This window comes from Dromiciops gliroides, chromosome 1, assembly GCF_019393635.1.
Source record: "Dromiciops gliroides isolate mDroGli1 chromosome 1, mDroGli1.pri, whole genome shotgun sequence".
Classification (NCBI taxonomy): Eukaryota; Metazoa; Chordata; class Mammalia; order Microbiotheria; family Microbiotheriidae; genus Dromiciops; species Dromiciops gliroides.
The window spans coordinates 158,619,865-158,639,193 of record NC_057861.1 but is presented as its reverse complement, the minus strand read 5'-3'; the positions used below and the strand labels follow the sequence as shown (position 1 = coordinate 158,639,193).

Here is a 19,329-nt window from a genome sequence, read left to right as displayed (position 1 = left end):
TTATTTTGCATAAAAGGAAAAAACTAGAAGGGTCCAAACAAACCTTCCAAGTCGCAACACTCTTCAGCAGAGTCCTGGGCCACCAGTTAATGAGCTTCAGAACTTGGGCTCTTCTTCTTCTTCTTCTTCTAGGAAAGTCACAAGATATTTTCGAAGAGAGTAGAGCTTTTGCTTAACTTTGCACTTGTGATATGAGCACATTTTCAAGTCATTTGCTATGGGGTGGGGCTGAAACCTTCTTAAAACCCAAAGGGCTTTATAGCATCTTCTCCATGACACCTTCCCTGATCTCCTCAGTCAAAAATTACCCTGTACTTTAGCACACAGTATTTTGTTCCACAACTCTCTAATGTGCTTATTATATGTTATTATAATTGCCTGTATCTTATCTTCCTACTAGAATGGAAAGCCAGCCCCATGAATTTATGAAGCCTGTTTTCCCCACAATACCTAGCACAAGGCTTGGCATACATTAGGTGTTTAATATTTATTGGATGCACTACCATTGTGTTTGTAGTTAATGCCACACCACCATAACTGTTTTCTAGTTGTTGACTGTAAATTAGTTTTGTTTACCAAACTAGGTTGGAAACTCTGAGAGAGGAGGGAGCATACTATAGAATAATTTTATGTGACTCCACTGGTCCTAGCACAATACTAGGCACATAGTAAGTAATCAAGAGTTATGACTGACTGTCTGATTTGATAAATGGTAAGTTAAAGCTAACTTTTAATTAGACCTAAATACCTCAGTATTAAACACAAAAGATGCATAGAACTTTAAGAAAACTGGTGTTTAAGGTTTTATTTAGCAAGAGTTTATATATTCAGGATTTCAAACATAAGTGTTAAGAAGAACCCAATGGAGTGCCTTCTACACTGTGGACATTTAACAAACATTTATTTAATTAAATTTGTTGAGGATATAATACTTCTATCATTTTATACTCATTTGGTCCTATAGGGTGAATTGACTCTAAGTAAAACTAAAATCATTTAATGTTAAGAATTTAGAGTTAGAAGTGACTTTAGAGATATCCCATTCAACTCCATGAAGGAAGAAATTGAGTCAAGATAACCTGGCTAAGATTCCTACTTTTTTCATGTAAAGTGAAATCCTGTTTTACAGAATGGATCAGTGGCCAAGGTCATTTCAAGAATGAATCTTTGGGGTAGGGATGAGGGAATTAAATTGGCAAATAAGAATTTTATTGGAAAAAGAACTACTTAATTTGAATAGTGAGTTTTTAAGGAAATAATCTGATAGTTCTCTTCATTTCTCTTAGAAATTAATTTAAATGACAAAACTCACTGAAAGACGAGCAAAAGGCTTTTTTTTTTTTTTGGCAGGGCAAACCCCATGATTCAAATCTTTGTCTTTGTAAACCACTCATTTTATAAAAGAGGATTTTACTCTATTATTGACTCCATTCTGTTGCTAGTAACTGAATAAAATATCCAAAACAGCAGTCTGATCATGTGATTTTTTTTTTCCTATACTGCATCTTTTTACATTATTGCTTCAGTCACCATCTCCTGTGCTTTCTGTATTTTATCTCATTGCATATAGGGACATTCAGATTCTGAAGTGTACCAATAAGGGGGAAAAACCCACTTAACTTGATACTCTGATAGATCTGTGAACCAAGAAGTGATATAAATACTCCTTTCTCCAGGGCTGATCACACTTTCATGTCATCTTATGCTACACAATTCTTGTCTACCACTTTCATTTTATTTTTTTTTTTTGCAGGACAATGAGGGTTAAGTGACTTGCCCATGGTCACACAGCTATTAAGTGTCAAGTGTCTGAGGTCACATTTGAACTCAGGTCCTCCTGAATCCAGGGCCGATGCTTTATCTACTGCGCCACCTAGCTGACCCATTGTCTACCAATTTCAATATATGCTCCATAAAGAATCTACAGATTACATTAGAGCTTTTTTTTTTGGGGGGGGGGGTTTAGATTACAGTGTGTCCCAAAAATCTTAGTGAGGTCTTAAGCTATTAATGCCTTTTAAGTTTAAAACTATACTAAGACTTTTGAGACCTTCTGTATTTTGCAGATTCAATGTATCACTTGGGCTACATATATCAGATACTAATGTGTCACTTGGGATACTAGAGTAACAGTAATGTATCACTTGGGTTGTCCATTCGTCCTCCTCTTGGTTTTTCCTATGTGAATTGCTAACCCAATCTCTTCTGAACGATTATGGATCTCTCTGAGCTGGCCCTGTTGTGTTCTGGGACCCGAAAGCAATCAGTACAATACCACCCACAAACTATCTAGAAGTGATCCCTCATCTATTTGTATTTTGGCAGGATCATATACTGGCACAAATACCTTTGGCAAGCATATGTCTCTCTGTTTGGGGCATTCCAGAGGCAGCTGAGTTCAAATCCAGCCTCAGACACTCACGAGGTATGTGATCCTGGCTGGACAAATCACTTTATCTCTATCTACCTCAGTTTCCTCGTCTGTAAAATGGGAAAAGCAATAGTAACCACCTCCTAGGGTTGTTGTATATGAGATAGTAGTTGTAAAGTGCTTTGTAAGCCTTCGAAGGACTATATAAATGCTTCTGTTTTTATTATTTCTGATTTTGATACTCAGGTGATTGTTGAAAAACTATATTATTGCATCTAACCAAAAAACCTTGTAAGATTTTAATATATTCATGGAAGATTTATTTTAAAGAAATCCTTTAAGATTCCATTCCACTCTGCTAGCTAAAGGCACTCTATTAGCTAGGTGGCACCCCAGAGTACTGGGCCTAGAGTAAGAAAGACTGGAGTTCAAATCTTACCTCTGATACTTACTAGCTAGGTGACCCTGGGAAAATCATTTAACTTCTGTCTGCCTATGTTTCCTCAACCGTAAAATGGGGATAATACTAGCAATTGCCTCTCAGTGTTGTTGTGAAAATAAAATGAGATATTTATGAATCAATGCTAATTTTCCTTGTTCCTACCAAATTGAATGGTATATTGAATTTTTTTTTTTGGTGAGGCAATTGGGGTTAAGTGACTTGCCCAGGGTCACACAGCTAGTAATTGTTAAGTGTCTAAGGCTGGATTTGAACTCAGGTCCTCCTGAATCCAGGGCCGCTGCTTTATCAACTGTACCACCTAGTTGCCCCTGAATTTTTTAAAGCAATAAACATAGAGTGACCTTGTATACTCTAAAGTTTTCAGTTAATTGTGTGACTATGAAGCTGTAGTATGCTATAAAAATTATCTGCAAAAGTTTACCTACTACCTTCTTGTCTTTATCACAAAGAACCTAAACATCTGCATAAATTATTATCAAAGATTTTCTAGAGATGTAACCTTTGGTAATAATGCCATGCATGATCATTTCTATCCTTATGGTATTTGACTTCAAAGGTCCCCTCTAGCTCTTAATGTTCCTCTTTCAGATATCTTAAAAACCAATCACTCTCATATAATTGGGCGGGGAAGATAAAATATTGTAATAAAAAACATCAATCATTCAGTGGCTTTAAAATTATACCAACTTTAGGACAAATTTTTATAAATATTTGGTCATCTAGTCTTCTCAACTTGATAGGTGCCTTGTCCACTTCCTCACGTGGCATACTGGCTCAGCTGAAGTGGTTGATGCCAAATGTGGTTGTTCCACTAATATCCATCCAAACTGGCCTCCCTGCTGATCTCCAGGCTAAATAGGCCATCTCTCCCAAATGTGCCTTTGTGTAGATTTTCTCCCATGTCTTTCATGTACTCTCTCCTTGCCTTCTTCCCTCAGAATCCTCTCACCTTCTGGGGGAAGGAAGCCTTCCCCAAACCACCCCCCTCCCAGCTGCCTTCTATCCTCTTCTTATTCCCTCTTTCCCCACTCAGATTGCTTCCAACTACTTCATACATGTCTTGTCTGTACTTAGTTATTTAAATGTGGTCTCCCTCATTAGAGTGTATAATCTGTGAAGGTTGAGAGTTTTTTGACTTTCTCGGTATCCCCAGAACTTCACACAATGCCTTGCACATTATTGCTATTTTTTAAAAGATGCTTATTCACTGACTGGCTGATTAAAGGTTCCCTTTTGGGGGCAGCTAGGTGGCACAGTAGATAAAGCACCAGCCCTGAATTCAGAAGGACCTGAGTTCAAATTTGACCTCAGACACTTGACACTTACCAGCTGTGTGACTCTGGGCAAGTCACTTGACCCTCATTGCCCTGGGGGGAAAAAGGTTCCCTTCCATCAAATCTTCTCCAGTGATATCTCCTACAAAAAGTCTTCCCTGATTCTCCCAAATGTTATGGCTCTCTCCCTTTTTAAACCGTACCTATTAAGTATCACAAGCAACTTGAAGGCAAGAATGGAGTTTTGTTTCATTTTAATTTCATGTTAATTTCCAATAGTTAGCATGGAGTCTTAGGCAGAGTTGGGCTTTAAAAAAATGTTTACTGGGATGAAATACTGGATGAAATGGACTGTTGCACTGGTCCTGGGTCCACCATTTACTAGCTGTATGGGCTTAGACAATTCACAGTGCATCACTGGGTCTTAGTGTCTTCCTGTACAAAAAGATGGAGCTGAACCAGATGAAGTCTAAGATTTAGTCTAGCTCTAAAGTGCCATGAACCTGAAACTGTCATATGTTCAAGCACTCTAAGTTTCTAAAAAAAACAACAACAAGTTTTAAACCATTTGGCTAATATGACACAAAGCAATGGAAAGAACTTCGAAACAGATGCATGTGCTTCTAACATCTGGTCAGCACAAAGACAAAGATTTTTTTAATTGCAAGAAAAATAAAAGTTGGCAACCTGTAAGCTGAGCCTGCGATGGAGATTGTGGTCTGACAACCACGGATGCTTCAAGGCTTCACTTGCACTTATTCTCCAGCTAAAGGTGAAAATAAGAGTCTTATTAAGTAAGTAAATGAGGCAGGTCAGTCTTGGAACTCTAAGACTCCTGAAGGAGGGATGATATCCTTCATCTGAGCACACCCTGGAAAATAGTAACAAGTAGCAGAAATATCATGCATTCATATTGTCCCTTTACCCCCATGAGAGCAAATGATTCATTTTGTTAACTGGGTTTTTATATTCACCCTCTTCCTGCAAAATAAGCAGTCATAGGCAATCTCAATGTGTCTCAATGGTGACCTAATCACTGAGGGGATAAATGGATCCTGAAGCAAGGGATGGGACACAGAATCTCTGTTTCTGGAGATCTTTCTAGGAGGGAATAAAAATCATCTCCCCTGAGTAGTATAAATATAGAGCTCCTTGATTTTCCTTTCATTTTCTCATCTGTATGTGTGTGAGATATCCAATACCCACTCCCACCCTCCTCACCTTTGTCCCCCACTAGAATATAAACTCTTTGAGAGCAGAGACTGTATCATTTGCTTCCTTATATTTCCAGTGCTAATCCAGGGAAAATCAAGGTCCCTTGTTCCTTTGTGCCTCCAAAATTCAACTCTTTATAATTCAGCTTCACTCTTTTCTGTTCTCCTGAATTATGAACTAATGATGGTTTAATATAATGACAAATAGAAGGCTTATCACTTAAATACTTGGCTACATTATTTCTTGGCAAACATAGGACAGAAGCAAATGCTGCCAATCATGTTATATCTATACATCTGCACCAAAATTGTAAATAGTGCTAAAAAATCATTTGGCGATCATTAGACTGAGAGTTCCTAAGAATATTCCCTAGTGTATTGGCCCCCATTACACTTTAAAATTGTGGAATTCATTGAGATTACCTCTTCTCCTTAATCAGAAGCTTAGAAATGAATTCCTTGGCCTCTTCAGAAATGTCTTGGAATTCTTCTTCTTCCAAATCCCAACTACAAGCCAAGATGTTGCTTAGTGTCTCAGCATCATTATCACCCAAGAAAGGAGACAGTCCACTGAGCCTAAAAGGCAAAAACAGAGAAACTTTAGAATGCCTACAGACTTGTTTTCCCCCTTGGCAATCATGGTATAGTAAATAGAGCCCTGGACTTCAAATTAGAATGATCTTTGTTCAAATTCTGCCTTATACACGCTAGCTGTGTGATCCTGAACAAGTCACCTATCTCTCTGGGCCTCAGTTTTTCAATCTGCAAAATGAAGGAGTTGAATTGGATGGCTTTTCAGGTCCTTTCCAGTGCCAAATCAACAATCCTATGAATTCAATTCGATTCAATGTTGTTGGTTTTTTTTTTTTTGTTGTGGTTTGTTTGTTTGTGGTTTGTTTTTTTTTTTAGTGAGGCAATTGGGGTTAAGTGACTTGCCTAGGGTCACACAGCTAGTAAGTGTTAAGTGTCTGAAGCCGGATTTGAACTCAGGTACTCCTGACTCCAGGGCCGGTGCTCTATCCACTGCGCCATCTAGCTGCCCCCAATGTTGCTTTATTGATGGATTTAGATTGATGTGACCTTGAACAAGTCAACTGACTTCTTTGAGTTTAGCATTCTAATTTTTTTTAAATAGGGATAATCATCCTTATACTCTTAAATTTAGAGAAATTAGAGGAAAAGGCTTCATAAACCTTAAAGTGGTAAATAAATGATTGTTGAATCAAATATACAGGTGAGTTATATCAACTGACTATAGCTTTTTTTTTAAATAGCAGTTTCTATTACCTAAGATATAAATCCTAAATAGAAAATATCTGGTGATAACTGTGGCACAAAGTGGGGGCAGGGGGGAAATCCTCCCATGAAAACACCCTTTGTTGACTTCAGAATTTTCAGTTCCCCTGAAACACCTAACCTTGTGACTGGAACATGCAATCAGACAACGATCCCCTAACTTGTTTTGCAAATGAGACTTTGGGGCATATCCCAGTGTTCATCAATGGTGTTCCTGCCTGTCACATGAACTTTTCAACATCCTGTTGTTAAAGTCATCTTTATTTCCATTTTTTTTTTGTTCCAGTAGACCCTTTCTTCTAAATGAAACTACTGCTCTTAAAATCTTTTTTTTAGGACCCACCAGGCAGTCGCAGGTAGGGGATCAGATAACATTTGAATCTGCCAGTGCCATTTAGAGCTGCAGTTCAAAATGATAAGAAAAGACCAAAAAAAGTAGTGAGAATAAATAAGAAATGAAGATTAAAAACAGAGAAAGTAGCCAACCAGCAAGGAGTAACTGATAGATTGCAGCTCATGCCTCCTGGCTGGAATCCTCTTATAATGCTCATATATAAACTTGGCTTATAAATACCTTTGACAAAAATCCAAACTTTTGAATGAAATAACAATGACAGATAACTAAATGAGGGATTTCATTAAGAGAGTGGCCAGAAAGGTTTATCCCAGCACTATCTGGCTAAGGAGATCCATGGTATATCCGCCCCCATTGCACATCATGAAATCCAAGAAATGTCTAGATCTTGAAAACTAAGTTCAGAGCAGATATGCAGTAGAAAGGGTCAGTCAATAGTAGCAAAACTAACTTTGTTCATGTTTCCCATGACTTTGAATAGTCAGTCAACTAGTTTTATTAAGTACCAACTATATGCCAGATCCTGTGCTAAGCACTAGAGATACACAGAATGGAACAAACCTGGTCCTGCACTCAAGGGCTAGAAACCTACCATTACCACCAGAATAGCAAGGTGGAAATACAAATTATACAAACAATTTTACAGTTTATTTTGGGGAGGCTTTGAAAGTGATGGTGAAATGGAAGGAGGACATGGATTGGGGTATGAAGCTGTAATTTCCATCACATGGTATCTAGAGGCAGCTGCCTTATTTCTGTTAAAGACAAATACCTTGGTTGTAGTGTCATGTATTACTGGAGGGTCACTGCTACTTAAAGTAGCCCAGGTTGGAGAAAATAAGAATCTGACCAAAAGAACTTTCCCAGAAGACCTCCTGTGAGCTGTTCTCTGTACTCACCTCGGTCAGCCAGATAGGGCTAGGATAAACTTTTCTCAAATCATCTAATGTCAGAAAACAACAGTCAGGTCAGAAGAGCTACTTTAAGGCTTCCCTGAGACAGAGCCTCAAACAATAAGGATCAAATGTAGGGAATCAGCAGCCCAGAAAGCAGCAGACAGAAACACTGAGCTGATAGACTGCTTAACAAGCAAGGGCTTCAGACCAGCCACCAGACGAAGGTCACGTAAAAAAACAGCATAAGGGCTTAGTCAACCTTGACTGAAGCCACAAATCAAAGAATAACCCTCACATGTTCTGTGTGTGGAAAGTACTTTCCACACACACCCACACACAGATAATGATCGCCCAGAAGTCCTGTCATCTCTGAACATTAAGGTCAGTAATAGTTATTTATCCGAGACATTAGGATCCCATTTAGTAAATTGTCCCTTTCTAATGAATCAAGTGCCTGCTTGGAATAGGAGGGCAAAGAGAGGTGACTTTTTCCAGTATGTGAACTGAGAAAGAGTGAATGTGTTGCATCTGTATGTATATTGGTTCCTAGAAAGTCATGTTTGTTCTCCTCCACCTCAAAATTGCTCTCTATTTAAGGATAGAAACTAGAACTGTGATTTCATGCATATAAGGAATTCCCGAGATATGAAAACTCTCTCCACAATGCAGATTGGCATCTTCACTGCAAGTTGTCTAGGAGAGTTGCCTATGGAGTTACCTGACTGAGGGTCACACAGTCAGTATAGGGCAGAGGCAGCTCTTGTACTAGGGTCTTTGTGACTCTAAGGATAGTTCTGGGGACCCTTTGCCACACTGACTTAACTTTATATGTGTAACGGGGGCTTGTTCTCCTAATGTGGAACAACCTTGGGGGCCTCTGGAGCATACCAGACTTCCAGAGATGTAGGCCTCTGTATCCCCTACCACCTGGGTGGGTATAATCTCTTTTGATTGGCTGTCTGTACATTTAAAGCTGGAGAGACTGTTTCAGTCTCACTTTTCAGCCTCTTTTTCTGCTGCATTTTCCAGTTTCCTCCGGAAGGTGAAAATCCCCAGTTCACCCACAGTGCGAGTGCCCCGAACTGAACTGAACTGAACCGGAAAGATGGAAAGGACTTCCTGTGTTCTCCCTCTTTCACCCCGACTCCAAGAAGTGGGCCTGGATATGTTTGTTTCTGTTCCATTTCATTTGTCCTCAATTACAGGTGCCAAGGCAATACTCACTGGGCCTAGGAGCTCAAGACATGATGACCTCAGAGCCAGGACTGCAGGTGAGGTGGTGTGGCCAGCCACCCCAGCATGGAAGCCCTGAGAAGCTGTGGTGTCTAGGACTCAAGGGAATGGGAGGAGAGTTTGGACTTAGAACTGGGACAGGGCCCCATAGGAACTGAACTAAACTATAAATCTAATACAAGGGAGAAGGAAGAATTATGCCTTCCTCATATAGGGGGAGTCAACTTGCATATCTATGATTATACCTTTTGAAGTAAATATTTCTGTGTAAAAGCTAATCTGACTGTTCATGACTAATGGAACTGGAGTGTAGCAGACTACCCCTTACTCTTGGAGGAAACACCATTGATGGGGGTGGGGGGGGGGTGTGAAGCTATAGGCAGAGAGCCTAGATACACCTAATCTCTTTAAGAGCACTGGAGACAAAAAAAGAATACTGGAGACAGGGGCAGCTAGGTGGAGCAGTGAATAGAGCATGGGCCCTGGAGTCAGGAAGACCTGAGTTCAAATCCAGCCTCAGACACTTTACACTTACTAGCTGTGTGACCCGGGCAAACCACTTAACCCCAAATGCCTCACCAAAAAAAACCCAAAAACAAACAAACAGAGTACTGGGGAACCCTGAGAGAAGGGTAAAATCTAACCTACCCTGCTTTTTCCCCCCTACCTCCTCCCCAACCCCAGCTTTTCAATTTCCTTTCATGTTGTGTTTTCTACCATAGATTGTAAGCTCCCAGAGGGCAGGGATTGTCCTCTCTTCATATTTGTATTCCCAGCATGGCACATAGTAGGTACTTAATAAAGACTGTTTGACTGAATTTCCAGGCAGTAAGGGTCATAACAATTTGTGAGCTATATACATATAAACATATGTGTATATGTGTCTATTATGGGTATATATATATAACATGAACATGTTATTTATAATATGTTGTATAACATATATTATACGTGGTATGTCATGTAACGTGCATGTTTTATGTGATTGTGCACGTGTGTATTGTATATATGTACATATAAATTATATTTGTCTTCTGTTACTCATCTTGTACATATCATATACATTACCCCAACACACACACACACACACACACACACACAGAAAATTAGAATGTAAGTTCCTTGAGGGCAGAGACTGTCTGGCTTTTTCTTTGTATTCCTAATGCTCCTAGCATAGTATCTTGCACAAAGTATGCATTTAATAAAATGCTTGTGGATTGGTCTCTGTAGAATCAGGCATAATGTTTTTATTTATTTATTTTGTAGAAGGCATTAACCTGTTATCTGACTTTGTGCCTCAGTTTCCTCCTTTGTAATAGGATTTTTCCCCAAATCCCCTTTCAACTCTAATGTTTATGATGCTGTATATTATTGTTTTTTCCCCCTAGAACAGCAAAGTCTACTGCCTAGGATAGGGATGAGAACAGTTTTGTAGATTCTGATTCTACTTACAGCATGTAGGCGATCACACCAACACTCCACATATCAGTAGGGAAAGAAACAAAATCATAGTTCACAACTTCAGGAGCAAGAAATTCAGGAGTCCCAAAGTTTACTCTCAGCTTTTCTCTGGGTTTGTATCTGGAATTGAGAAGAAGAGAGCAATGATGTCAGAAATTGTTAAAAGCTTGAAAAAATATTCATTCTAGTCACTGTGACTAAAATTGGACATCGGGGAAAACGCCCTTTACCAGCAACTCTTTCAGGGGGTTCCATAGAAATTTTGGGAGTTTAAGTGTTTCTTTTTCATACCATATAATGATAGGGACTAGGCTTGTGATTTCATAAGTATAAGGAAATCCCTGGTAAGAGAATTCCCTCTATCAGTGCAGGTCAACACGTTCTCCACAACTGATAGCTCTAGAGACTTGATAAGTGAGTGAGCTGAGGAGCTAAATGATATGCCTAGGGCCCCACAGCTAGTGTTGTGTCATAGACATGACATCAACCCAGGTCATCCTGGCTCTGAGATCAGTTTTCTATCCACTGAACCACACTGCCTTTCTGAAACTATACCTGCAAATGCTTCCCTCATTACCAAGACTGATGGCAAGAGTCTAGTGTAAAGATGTGCGGAGTCTTGGGGAGGACACTTACTATCTCTATGGCCTCTTTCCTCCCCCTCATCTTGAAGATCATTGTGCCTGAGGCCTGACAATATCCCTGCCTCTCCCAATCCAACTCAGAAAGTGACACCTCTCTTTTGGGGTTTGGGGCTGCTGCATAGTACATGTTTCTGGTTGTCCCTGTCTCTCCTTCTATGCTCCCACTGTGGAGTGTCATAAATTAAACCATGTACCCTTCCCTAATGTAAGTTAAATAGGGCAAATAAAGGCCTATTGCTCTGCTTCACTGGCCTATCCCTAATTTTTCTGCAAATTCCCATTTGAACTTTAAGTGCCAGAGTAGTTGCAATCTACTGGGCTAGTCACCAAAATCTATACTATATACTATATACACATTTATTTATACATACTTATATAATGTATAAATTAATATATGTACATATGCTACTGTACACATATAAATATACAGGATAGACAAGATAAATAGATAGATTGATAAATAGACACAAATGCCAGACTGACGGAGATAGGAAGATAGGAAGATGAAAGAAAGAAAGAAAGAAAGAAAGAAAGAAAGAAAGAAAGAAAGAAAGAAAGAAAGAAAGAAAGAAAGAAAGAAAGGAAGGAAGGAAGGAAGGAAGGAAGGAAGGAAGGAAGGAAGGAAGGAAGGAAGGAAGGAAGGAAGGAAGGAAGGAAGGAAGGAAGGAAGGAAGGAAGGAAGGAAGGAAGGAAGGAAGAAAGAAAGAAAGAAAGAAAGAAAGAAAGAAAGAAAGAAAGAAAGAAAGAAAGAAAGAAAGAAAGAAAGGAAGGAAGGAAGAAAGGAAGGAAGAAAGGAAGGAAGAAAGGAAGGAAGAAAGGAAGGAAGAAAGGAAGGAAGAAAGGAAGAAAGAAAGGAAGAAAGAAAGGAAGAAAGAAAGGAAGAAAGGAAGAAAGGAAGAAAGGAAGAAAGGAAGAAAGGAAGAAAGGAAGAAAGGAAGAAAGGAAGAAAGGAAGAAAGGAAGAAAGGAAGAAAGGAAGAAAGGAAGAAAGAAAGAAGAAAGAAAGAAAGAAAGAAAGAAAGAAAGAAAGAAAGAAAGAAAGAAAGGAAGGAAGGAAGGAAGAAAGGAAGGAAGGAAGGAAGGAAGAAGGAAGGAAGGAAGAAAGAAAGAAAGAAAGAAAGAAAGAAAGAAAGAAAGAAAGAAAGAAAGAAAGAAAGAAAGAAAGAAAGAAAGAAAGAAAGAAAAGAAAGAAAGAAAGAAAGAAAGAAAGGAAGGAAAGAAGAAAGAAAGAAAGAAAGAAAGGAAGAAAGAAAGGAAGAAATGAAGGAAGAAAGGAAGGAAGAAATGAAGGAAGAAAGGAAGGAAGAAAGGAAGTAAGAAAGTAAGAAAGAAAGGAAGAAAGAAAGGAAGAAAGAAGGAAGAAAGGAAGAAAGGAAGAAAGAAAGAAAGAAAGAAAGAAAAGAAAGAAAGAAAGAAAAGAAAGAAGAAAGAAAGAAAGAAAGGAAAGAAAGAAAGAAAGAAAGGAAGAAGAAAGAAAAGAAAGAAAGAAAGAAAGAAAGAAAGAAGAGAAAGAAAGAAAGAAAGAAAGAAAGAAAGAAAGAAAGAAAGAAAAGAAAGAAAGAAAGAAAGAAAGAAAGAAAGCAGAAGGAAGGAAGGAAGGAAGGAAGGAAGGAAGGAAGAAAGAAAGGAAGGAAGGAAGGAAGGAAGGAAGGAAGGAAGGAAGGAAGGAAGGAAGGAAGGAAGGAAGGAAGGAAGGAAGGAAGGAAGGAAGGAAGGAAGGAAGGAAGGAAGGAAGGAAGGAAGGAAGGAAGGAAGGAAGAAAGAAAGAAAGAAAGAAAGAAAGAAAGAAAGAAAGAAAGAAAGAAAGAAAGAAAGAAAGAAAGAAAGAAAGAAGGCAGGAAGGCAGGCAGGCAAACTCTTTCCTTTATTTTTATATCCATGGTATCTGGCACATAATAGGTGTTTAATTCATAGTAGGTATTTAAACAAGTAGATGTTTAATTTTATTTTAATTTAAGTAGGCATTTAATTCAAGTTGGTATTTAAACATAGTAGGTGTTTAATATTTGTTGCTTGACTTATACATATACTGAATGTTCCAAAATCTTAGTTCATATAGTTAAAAACTGTAAGACTTTTGAGATACCTTATATATGACTTGATATATCATAATAGCATCTCCCTCCCAGGGTTGTTGTGAGGACCAAATGAAACAATATTTGTAAAGTACTTAGTAAAGTGTCTGGCATACAGTAGGTACTAAATATGTGTTCCCTTCCCTTTCTATATAATATCTATGTATATATCATACATATTCATACATACACATAAATATACATATTATATAGACATCACACACATCTAGGTAGCTGCACCTGCAATCAGAAAGTTGTTGGTTGTTATCACTCTTTGTGGCCCCATTTGGGGTTTTCTTGGCAGAAATACTAGAGTAGTTTATCATTTCCTTCTCCAGCTCATTTGACAGATGAAGTACTGAGGCAAACAGGGTTAAGTAAGTGACTTGCCCAGGGTCACACAGCTAGTAAGTGTCTGAGGCCAGATTTGAACTTAGGAAGCTGAGTTTTTCTGACTGCAGGCCCAGTGTCACATAACTACCCTGCAATCAGGCAAATCACTAAAACCCATTTCTCTCTGTTTCATCATCTGTAAAATCAGATAATAATAGCACCTAAATCCCAGGGTTGTTGTGAAGACACAATGAGATATTTGTAAAGTGCTTTGCAAACCTTAAAATACTACAAAATACTAATTATTTTATTTTGTATGGTTTACATACATACATACATACATACATACATACATACATACACACACAATCTCTGGAAGTACTGATAAGAGATTAAGTAAGACTTCACTAAGATCAGCTAGGTGGTGAAATGGATAAAGTACCAACTCTGGAGTCAAGAGGACCTGAGTTCAAATTCAGCCTCAGACACTTGATACTAGCTGTGTGACCCTGGGTAAGTCACTAAACCTCAATTGCTTCACCCCCCCCCCCCAAAAAAAAGACTTCACTAAGCCTGCTTTAATTTATTGATAAGGATAGATAGTCATTAGTAATATCCAATTTTAAAGAAATAATTAATGTGCTGAAATCCACAAAACTTCCTGTTTCCTTAAGTATATTTCCACACTCCCTTGAAATCTTATTTGCCCTATTAATTTGCTTCAGTAGGTCCTCTCTCTTCAGAAAGAATGAAGGTGAATTTTATACCCAAGGCAAATAATCAAATATTTTGAAGTAGTGAAACCTAAAACAGTCCAGATTCATTATCACATGGTGCTTTGTGTTTCACATTTGAAAACATTTTCAAATGGAGTGATTTGTACACATTCAGAGAAGCACAGGACCAAGAATGATTTAAGTGTATTCTAAATGGATTTATGGGGGAGGGGGGGGTGAGAAAAAAGGTTCCAAACCTGAATAAAGTACTTCTGCTATTTCTATAACAGCTAAGCACACATAGACGTACCTTCTTGCTAATCCAAAATCAATAATTTTTATTTGTTTGGCGTCTCGATTCACACACAGGATGTTCTCGGGCTGCCAGGAGAAAGACATTAGAAAGGATAGCAGTTATCATTCAACTGAATTGTACTTGAACCATGACTAAATATAGGACAGTGCCCAGGATAAGCCTAGCAGGGCTTTGGGTCTGGCACATATTTGTTTTTGTGGCTATTTTCTTCTTTAATTATGTGGCAGTTGAGGTTCTAGGTAGTCTGCCAAGATCCCATTCTCCTCTTCATGGTTTTGCCATTGAACATAACACAGAAGTTCAGACGTAAGCCTTCTCTAGGGAAGTAAGGGAAGGGGAATATTACTAAGATGTTTTCTCAGATTTGAAGTTTAACTTCCAAAAGTATTAAGTACGATTTCTATTCTAGTTGGGGGAGATTTCTCATACTACATACATATGTTTTCAACCTGGTTCTAGCAGACAGCTGGATTTTCTTATTAGCCACACTGAAAATGAAAGAAAATTGTTATATTCTTTTGACGCCAGAGCCTAAAAGACTGTTTCTATTAACTTTTTATCCATGTTCACATTTTTGCAGTTATGTTCCTAATGTTCACATCCTAAGCGCAAGTCTTTCCCTTGAAATGTGGCATGGACGCTGCTATCTGGGGTTTCCTAAGTGAAGCAACAAAAAAGAAATATTAGAAGGAATAGTCTTCAGACTTTGAAGATCACCTTTCATTTCAGCATGACCCAATTTGTTCACTAGAATGAGACTCTTAGATTGGGGAAATTCAATCACATAGCCAAGAAAGGATTTCCCTATTTTTTTTTTCACTCAAACAAAAGTGACACTCTAAACAGAACTTGAAATCCTGGTGGAGAGTGCTTGGATTCCAATGGGGGCATGGAGTCAAGTGGAAGGAGCTTCTGGTCCTTCTTCAGCTATGCGAAACTGATGAACACCCTTGTCTTTCACTTTTATCATTTGTTAAGTGGCTAGAATGAGGCTGACCCTACCTCTACTTACAGGGTTACAGTCAATGAGAGGATAATAGCTGTAAAATTGGTTTGAGAAGTGAAAAGCCCTTTCCAACTGCAATATATTATTGTTAATTAGAAAGCTATGCAACATTTCCTTTTCAATATGCAATAATTTCTCTCCCTTCGACTGAAGTTGGGTTCACTGAGTTTTGAAACCTTTTATTAGAATAAGTACAAACCACATTGGGTGTAGACATTTAGCCATTAATTATTTTTATAAGCTACAGCTGCAGGGCAGCTTGGACTAGTGGGTCTCTATCCACTGGACTTGAGAGTCAGGAAAATCTGGGTTCAAATCCTGCTTTAGATACTCATTAGCTGTATGACCATGGGCAAGTCACTTAATCACTCTGTGCCTCAGTTTCTTCATCTGAAAAATTAGGGACTTGGATATGATGGCCTTTAAGATTCTTTCCAGGGGCAGCTAGTTGGTACAGTGGATAAAGCACTGGCCCTGGATTCAGGAGGACCCGAGTTCAAATCCAGCCTCAGACACTTGACATTTACTAGCTGTGTGACCCTGGGCAAGTCACTTAACCCTCAATACCCTGAAAAAAAGATTCTTTCCAGCTCTAAAATCTAAACTCCAATGCTCAATCATATTGAAAGTTTTTGAAATATTAAGGAATATTTTTGCAGAGTAACTTTATTTTCTTTAAGATTTTGGAGAACAAGGCCACATGGGGCACTTTTTCAAAATTCTCATGATCTATGCAGGTTTTAACTTTGTCATTTACTCAAGTAAATTAGGCCCAAGGAAGCCTTGACTAATTAACAGCCTGACTGCATAGCCCACAACAAGTCCTCAAGAGTTAATACATTACAAACTTCTATTAGGTGTCATTAGATCTATAGCCCATCATTGTCTCTTTCCTGACCGATCAGGGCCATTAGGACTTTCTGTGGAATATTCATCCTGAATTAAGAATGCTTGGGAAAAAAGCACTTAGGATTATGCTTAGTTCCTAACCAAATATGCTGAAGTAATTGTAAAAATCTCTATATACCCCTACCCTCCAAAATGAACCCTAGTTCATGGACAACACATGTATACAGGGGCAGGTAGGAGCCAAATTAGAGCAAGAAAGATGAATGTGAGGGAAGCTATTTAAATGATTCTGCAAATATATATGTATATATATATATGTATATTCACTTTCTCTCCTTCCTTTATTCCCTTCTTCCTTCTTCTTTCCTTTTCCTTCTCTTCCAGTCTTATAAAGTAGTCCTTCTATGCATAGCACTGTGCTGTGGGATACAGAGCCACAACTGGTCCCTGCCCTCATGGAGCATGCATACATGGTCAAGCTGTTTAAGTAGCCATGACATTGCTGTGCTATGTGTATGAATACGTATACAAACATATATGTATGTATGGAAGTAAGTGGTATAGTGAGTAGTTGTTGTTGTTGTTGTTCATCTTTTGTTTACAAAGAGGACCAGTGACATAACAGGTGATGTCTTGACCTGAATGTGAATTGGATTTAAATGAGATAGAGCTGCACAAAATCATCATTCTCACTCTTTCTTCCTGAGCCCTCCAAGTCCAGTGGCAGGACTAAAGTGAAGACGAAAGGTGATGGCCCAATATGCAGGGGATAACTTTGGCATCTTCAGTGTCTGACAAAGCTCTAAGCACTCCAACCACCTGCTTCAGCTGCCTTCCTGGATGTCAGAACAAATTGTTCTCATCTGCTTATTATGCTGGGGGAAGTCTTCACATGCTCTAGGTAGACACCCCCCTAACTCACTGAGAGGTTTGAGACCTGTCAATTACCCTTTACCTAGTTTAGCCCAACTGCCAAGGTAGTTTACTAGGGTACGACCACTTGGAGCCACAGGTGAGAATTAGGCAAAGGTGGATAGTACTAGACTTGGAGTCAGGGAGACAAGTTCAAATTCACTCTCAGATACTTCTTATCTTGTGTTAGCCTCTCTCAACCACAGTTTCCTCATTTGTAAAATGGGAAAAATAGCACCCACCTCACAGAGTTGTGAGGATTGAATGAAATCATATACATAAAGCACTTTGCAAACTTTAAAGTGCTATATAAATGCTAGTTATCTTCATCATCATATGTTCTTCCTGGTTCACTGTTATCAGGCTGGTGTAGTCCCAGAGCTCTGAAAATGTCTAATCCATATACATTCAGAGCTCATGAGCTTTTGGACTGGAAGAAATCTGAGAGATAATTGGATCCAGACCCCTCATTTTGTAAAAGAGAAGATGATATTTACAGTGTTCTGTTCCATCATGCTAATTTACCAGGGTGTGTGTGGATTTTTCCCCCATTGTTTACTGATTGTAAGTTGTCATTTACTGATTGTAAGTCCAATTCAGAGAGTGGGAGTGAGGGGAAAGGAAGACAAGGTAGAGGAGTAAGTGAAGGGGAAGGAAGGCCTGCCTCACTCACCTCTAAAACACCCTCCTTGCTGCCTCTGGCAGCCTGATGCCATCCATTCCTCTGCCCCTTCTGCTCTGTTCCCTGGCGCTTCGGTAACATATGTCTAGCTGCCTAGTGCCTTGTCTCCCCAGCACGCTACTCAATTCTCTATCATCTCTGGAAATCATGAGCTTGAAAGATCCCTAGAGATTCCAGAAGATTCCAGAGAGTGGGCTAGCCTGAATTCAACTAGGAGACCCGTTGATTTGTTTGAAATCCTCCCCCACACACATCTGAAAATAATGAGGAAAAACACTCAGGAGACTACTAAGCATTCCAGCCAGGCCTTTAGTATTCATGATGCTGCTAGAGTTGCTGCATAAAGGTGGAGATCATGTTGTATGTGAACTCTGGCTCGCCCCCAATACTAAGTCCAAGTTATTTAGCAGGTACTTAATTCAATTGTGAAATTGTTTGTTGAATTGGACATGGGGGACTCCTAATAATTGGCCCTGAAAGATTAGTACAGAACAAATAGGAGTGGAAAAAAGTTCCGGGAGAGGCTTCTTATCTTCTAAGTTACCCATGATATAAGTGATGTAAATGGGCAAGTTCAAGGGCAGAGGAGGAAAAGTTAACATTTTACATGATACAAAGCACATACTCTACCTTCAGGTCTAAGTGAAGGATGTACATTTGATGCATGTGTTTTATCCCTTCGCAGATCTGCTTGATGAACAGAATGGTATCCAACTCAGTTAAATTGTAGTTTTCGTCAATAATTCGATCAAACAGTTCACCTCCATCCACACTATTGAGAGAATCGGTATGAAAATTTTAGGGTGTTTGGGGTTTTTTTAAGCATTCATTGAGTGCCTCATAGAGCACTGAGTGGTAATTTCACTAATTACCTAATTACCATGAGATGCAGTCGTGGTGGACAGAGAGCTATCCTCAAGTCAGGCAAATTGGGGTTCCAGTACTGCCTTTGCCGTATCCTGGCTGTGTGATTTTTTGGTAATTGCTTACCTCTCAATGGTCACAGGCAACTTTTTAGCACAAGTACTAATCTATACTGGAAAAGGGGATTTCCTAAGGAAATCTCAGTTCCAGGCAAAACAAACAGAAAAACACAATATTTCCCCCCTCAAAGTCATTGGCTGTTTTTTGTTTTGTTTTGTTTTGTTTTTTATTAATGCCCTTGTAATACTTTTGTTTGTTTTGGAGGCAATTGCAGTTAAGTGACTTGCCCGAGGTATACAGTTAGTGGGTG

At 38.9% G+C, this 19,329-nt stretch overlaps 1 protein-coding gene across 3 annotated transcripts in view; it reads right to left on the bottom strand.

Annotated features, from left to right (window-relative positions):
- Window positions 1–19,329, bottom strand: part of MYLK4 (myosin light chain kinase family member 4) — a 165,272-nt gene that overhangs the window by 7,172 nt on the left and 138,771 nt on the right. For 2 of the 3 annotated variants that reach the window (XM_044004597.1, XM_044004613.1), the window contains exons 9-14: window positions 18,726–18,867; window positions 14,641–14,711; window positions 10,555–10,683; window positions 5,746–5,898; window positions 4,796–4,874; window positions 44–128 (exon numbers count right to left, since the gene is read on the bottom strand). In XM_044004597.1, the coding sequence (XP_043860532.1) occupies window positions 87–128; window positions 4,796–4,874; window positions 5,746–5,898; window positions 10,555–10,683; window positions 14,641–14,711; window positions 18,726–18,867 (616 nt within the window). In that variant the 3' untranslated portion in view covers window positions 44–86. The remainder of the gene's footprint in view (window positions 1–43; window positions 129–4,795; window positions 4,875–5,745; window positions 5,899–10,554; window positions 10,684–14,640; window positions 14,712–18,725; window positions 18,868–19,329) is intronic. The other variant, XM_044004604.1, reaches the window with a different exon arrangement.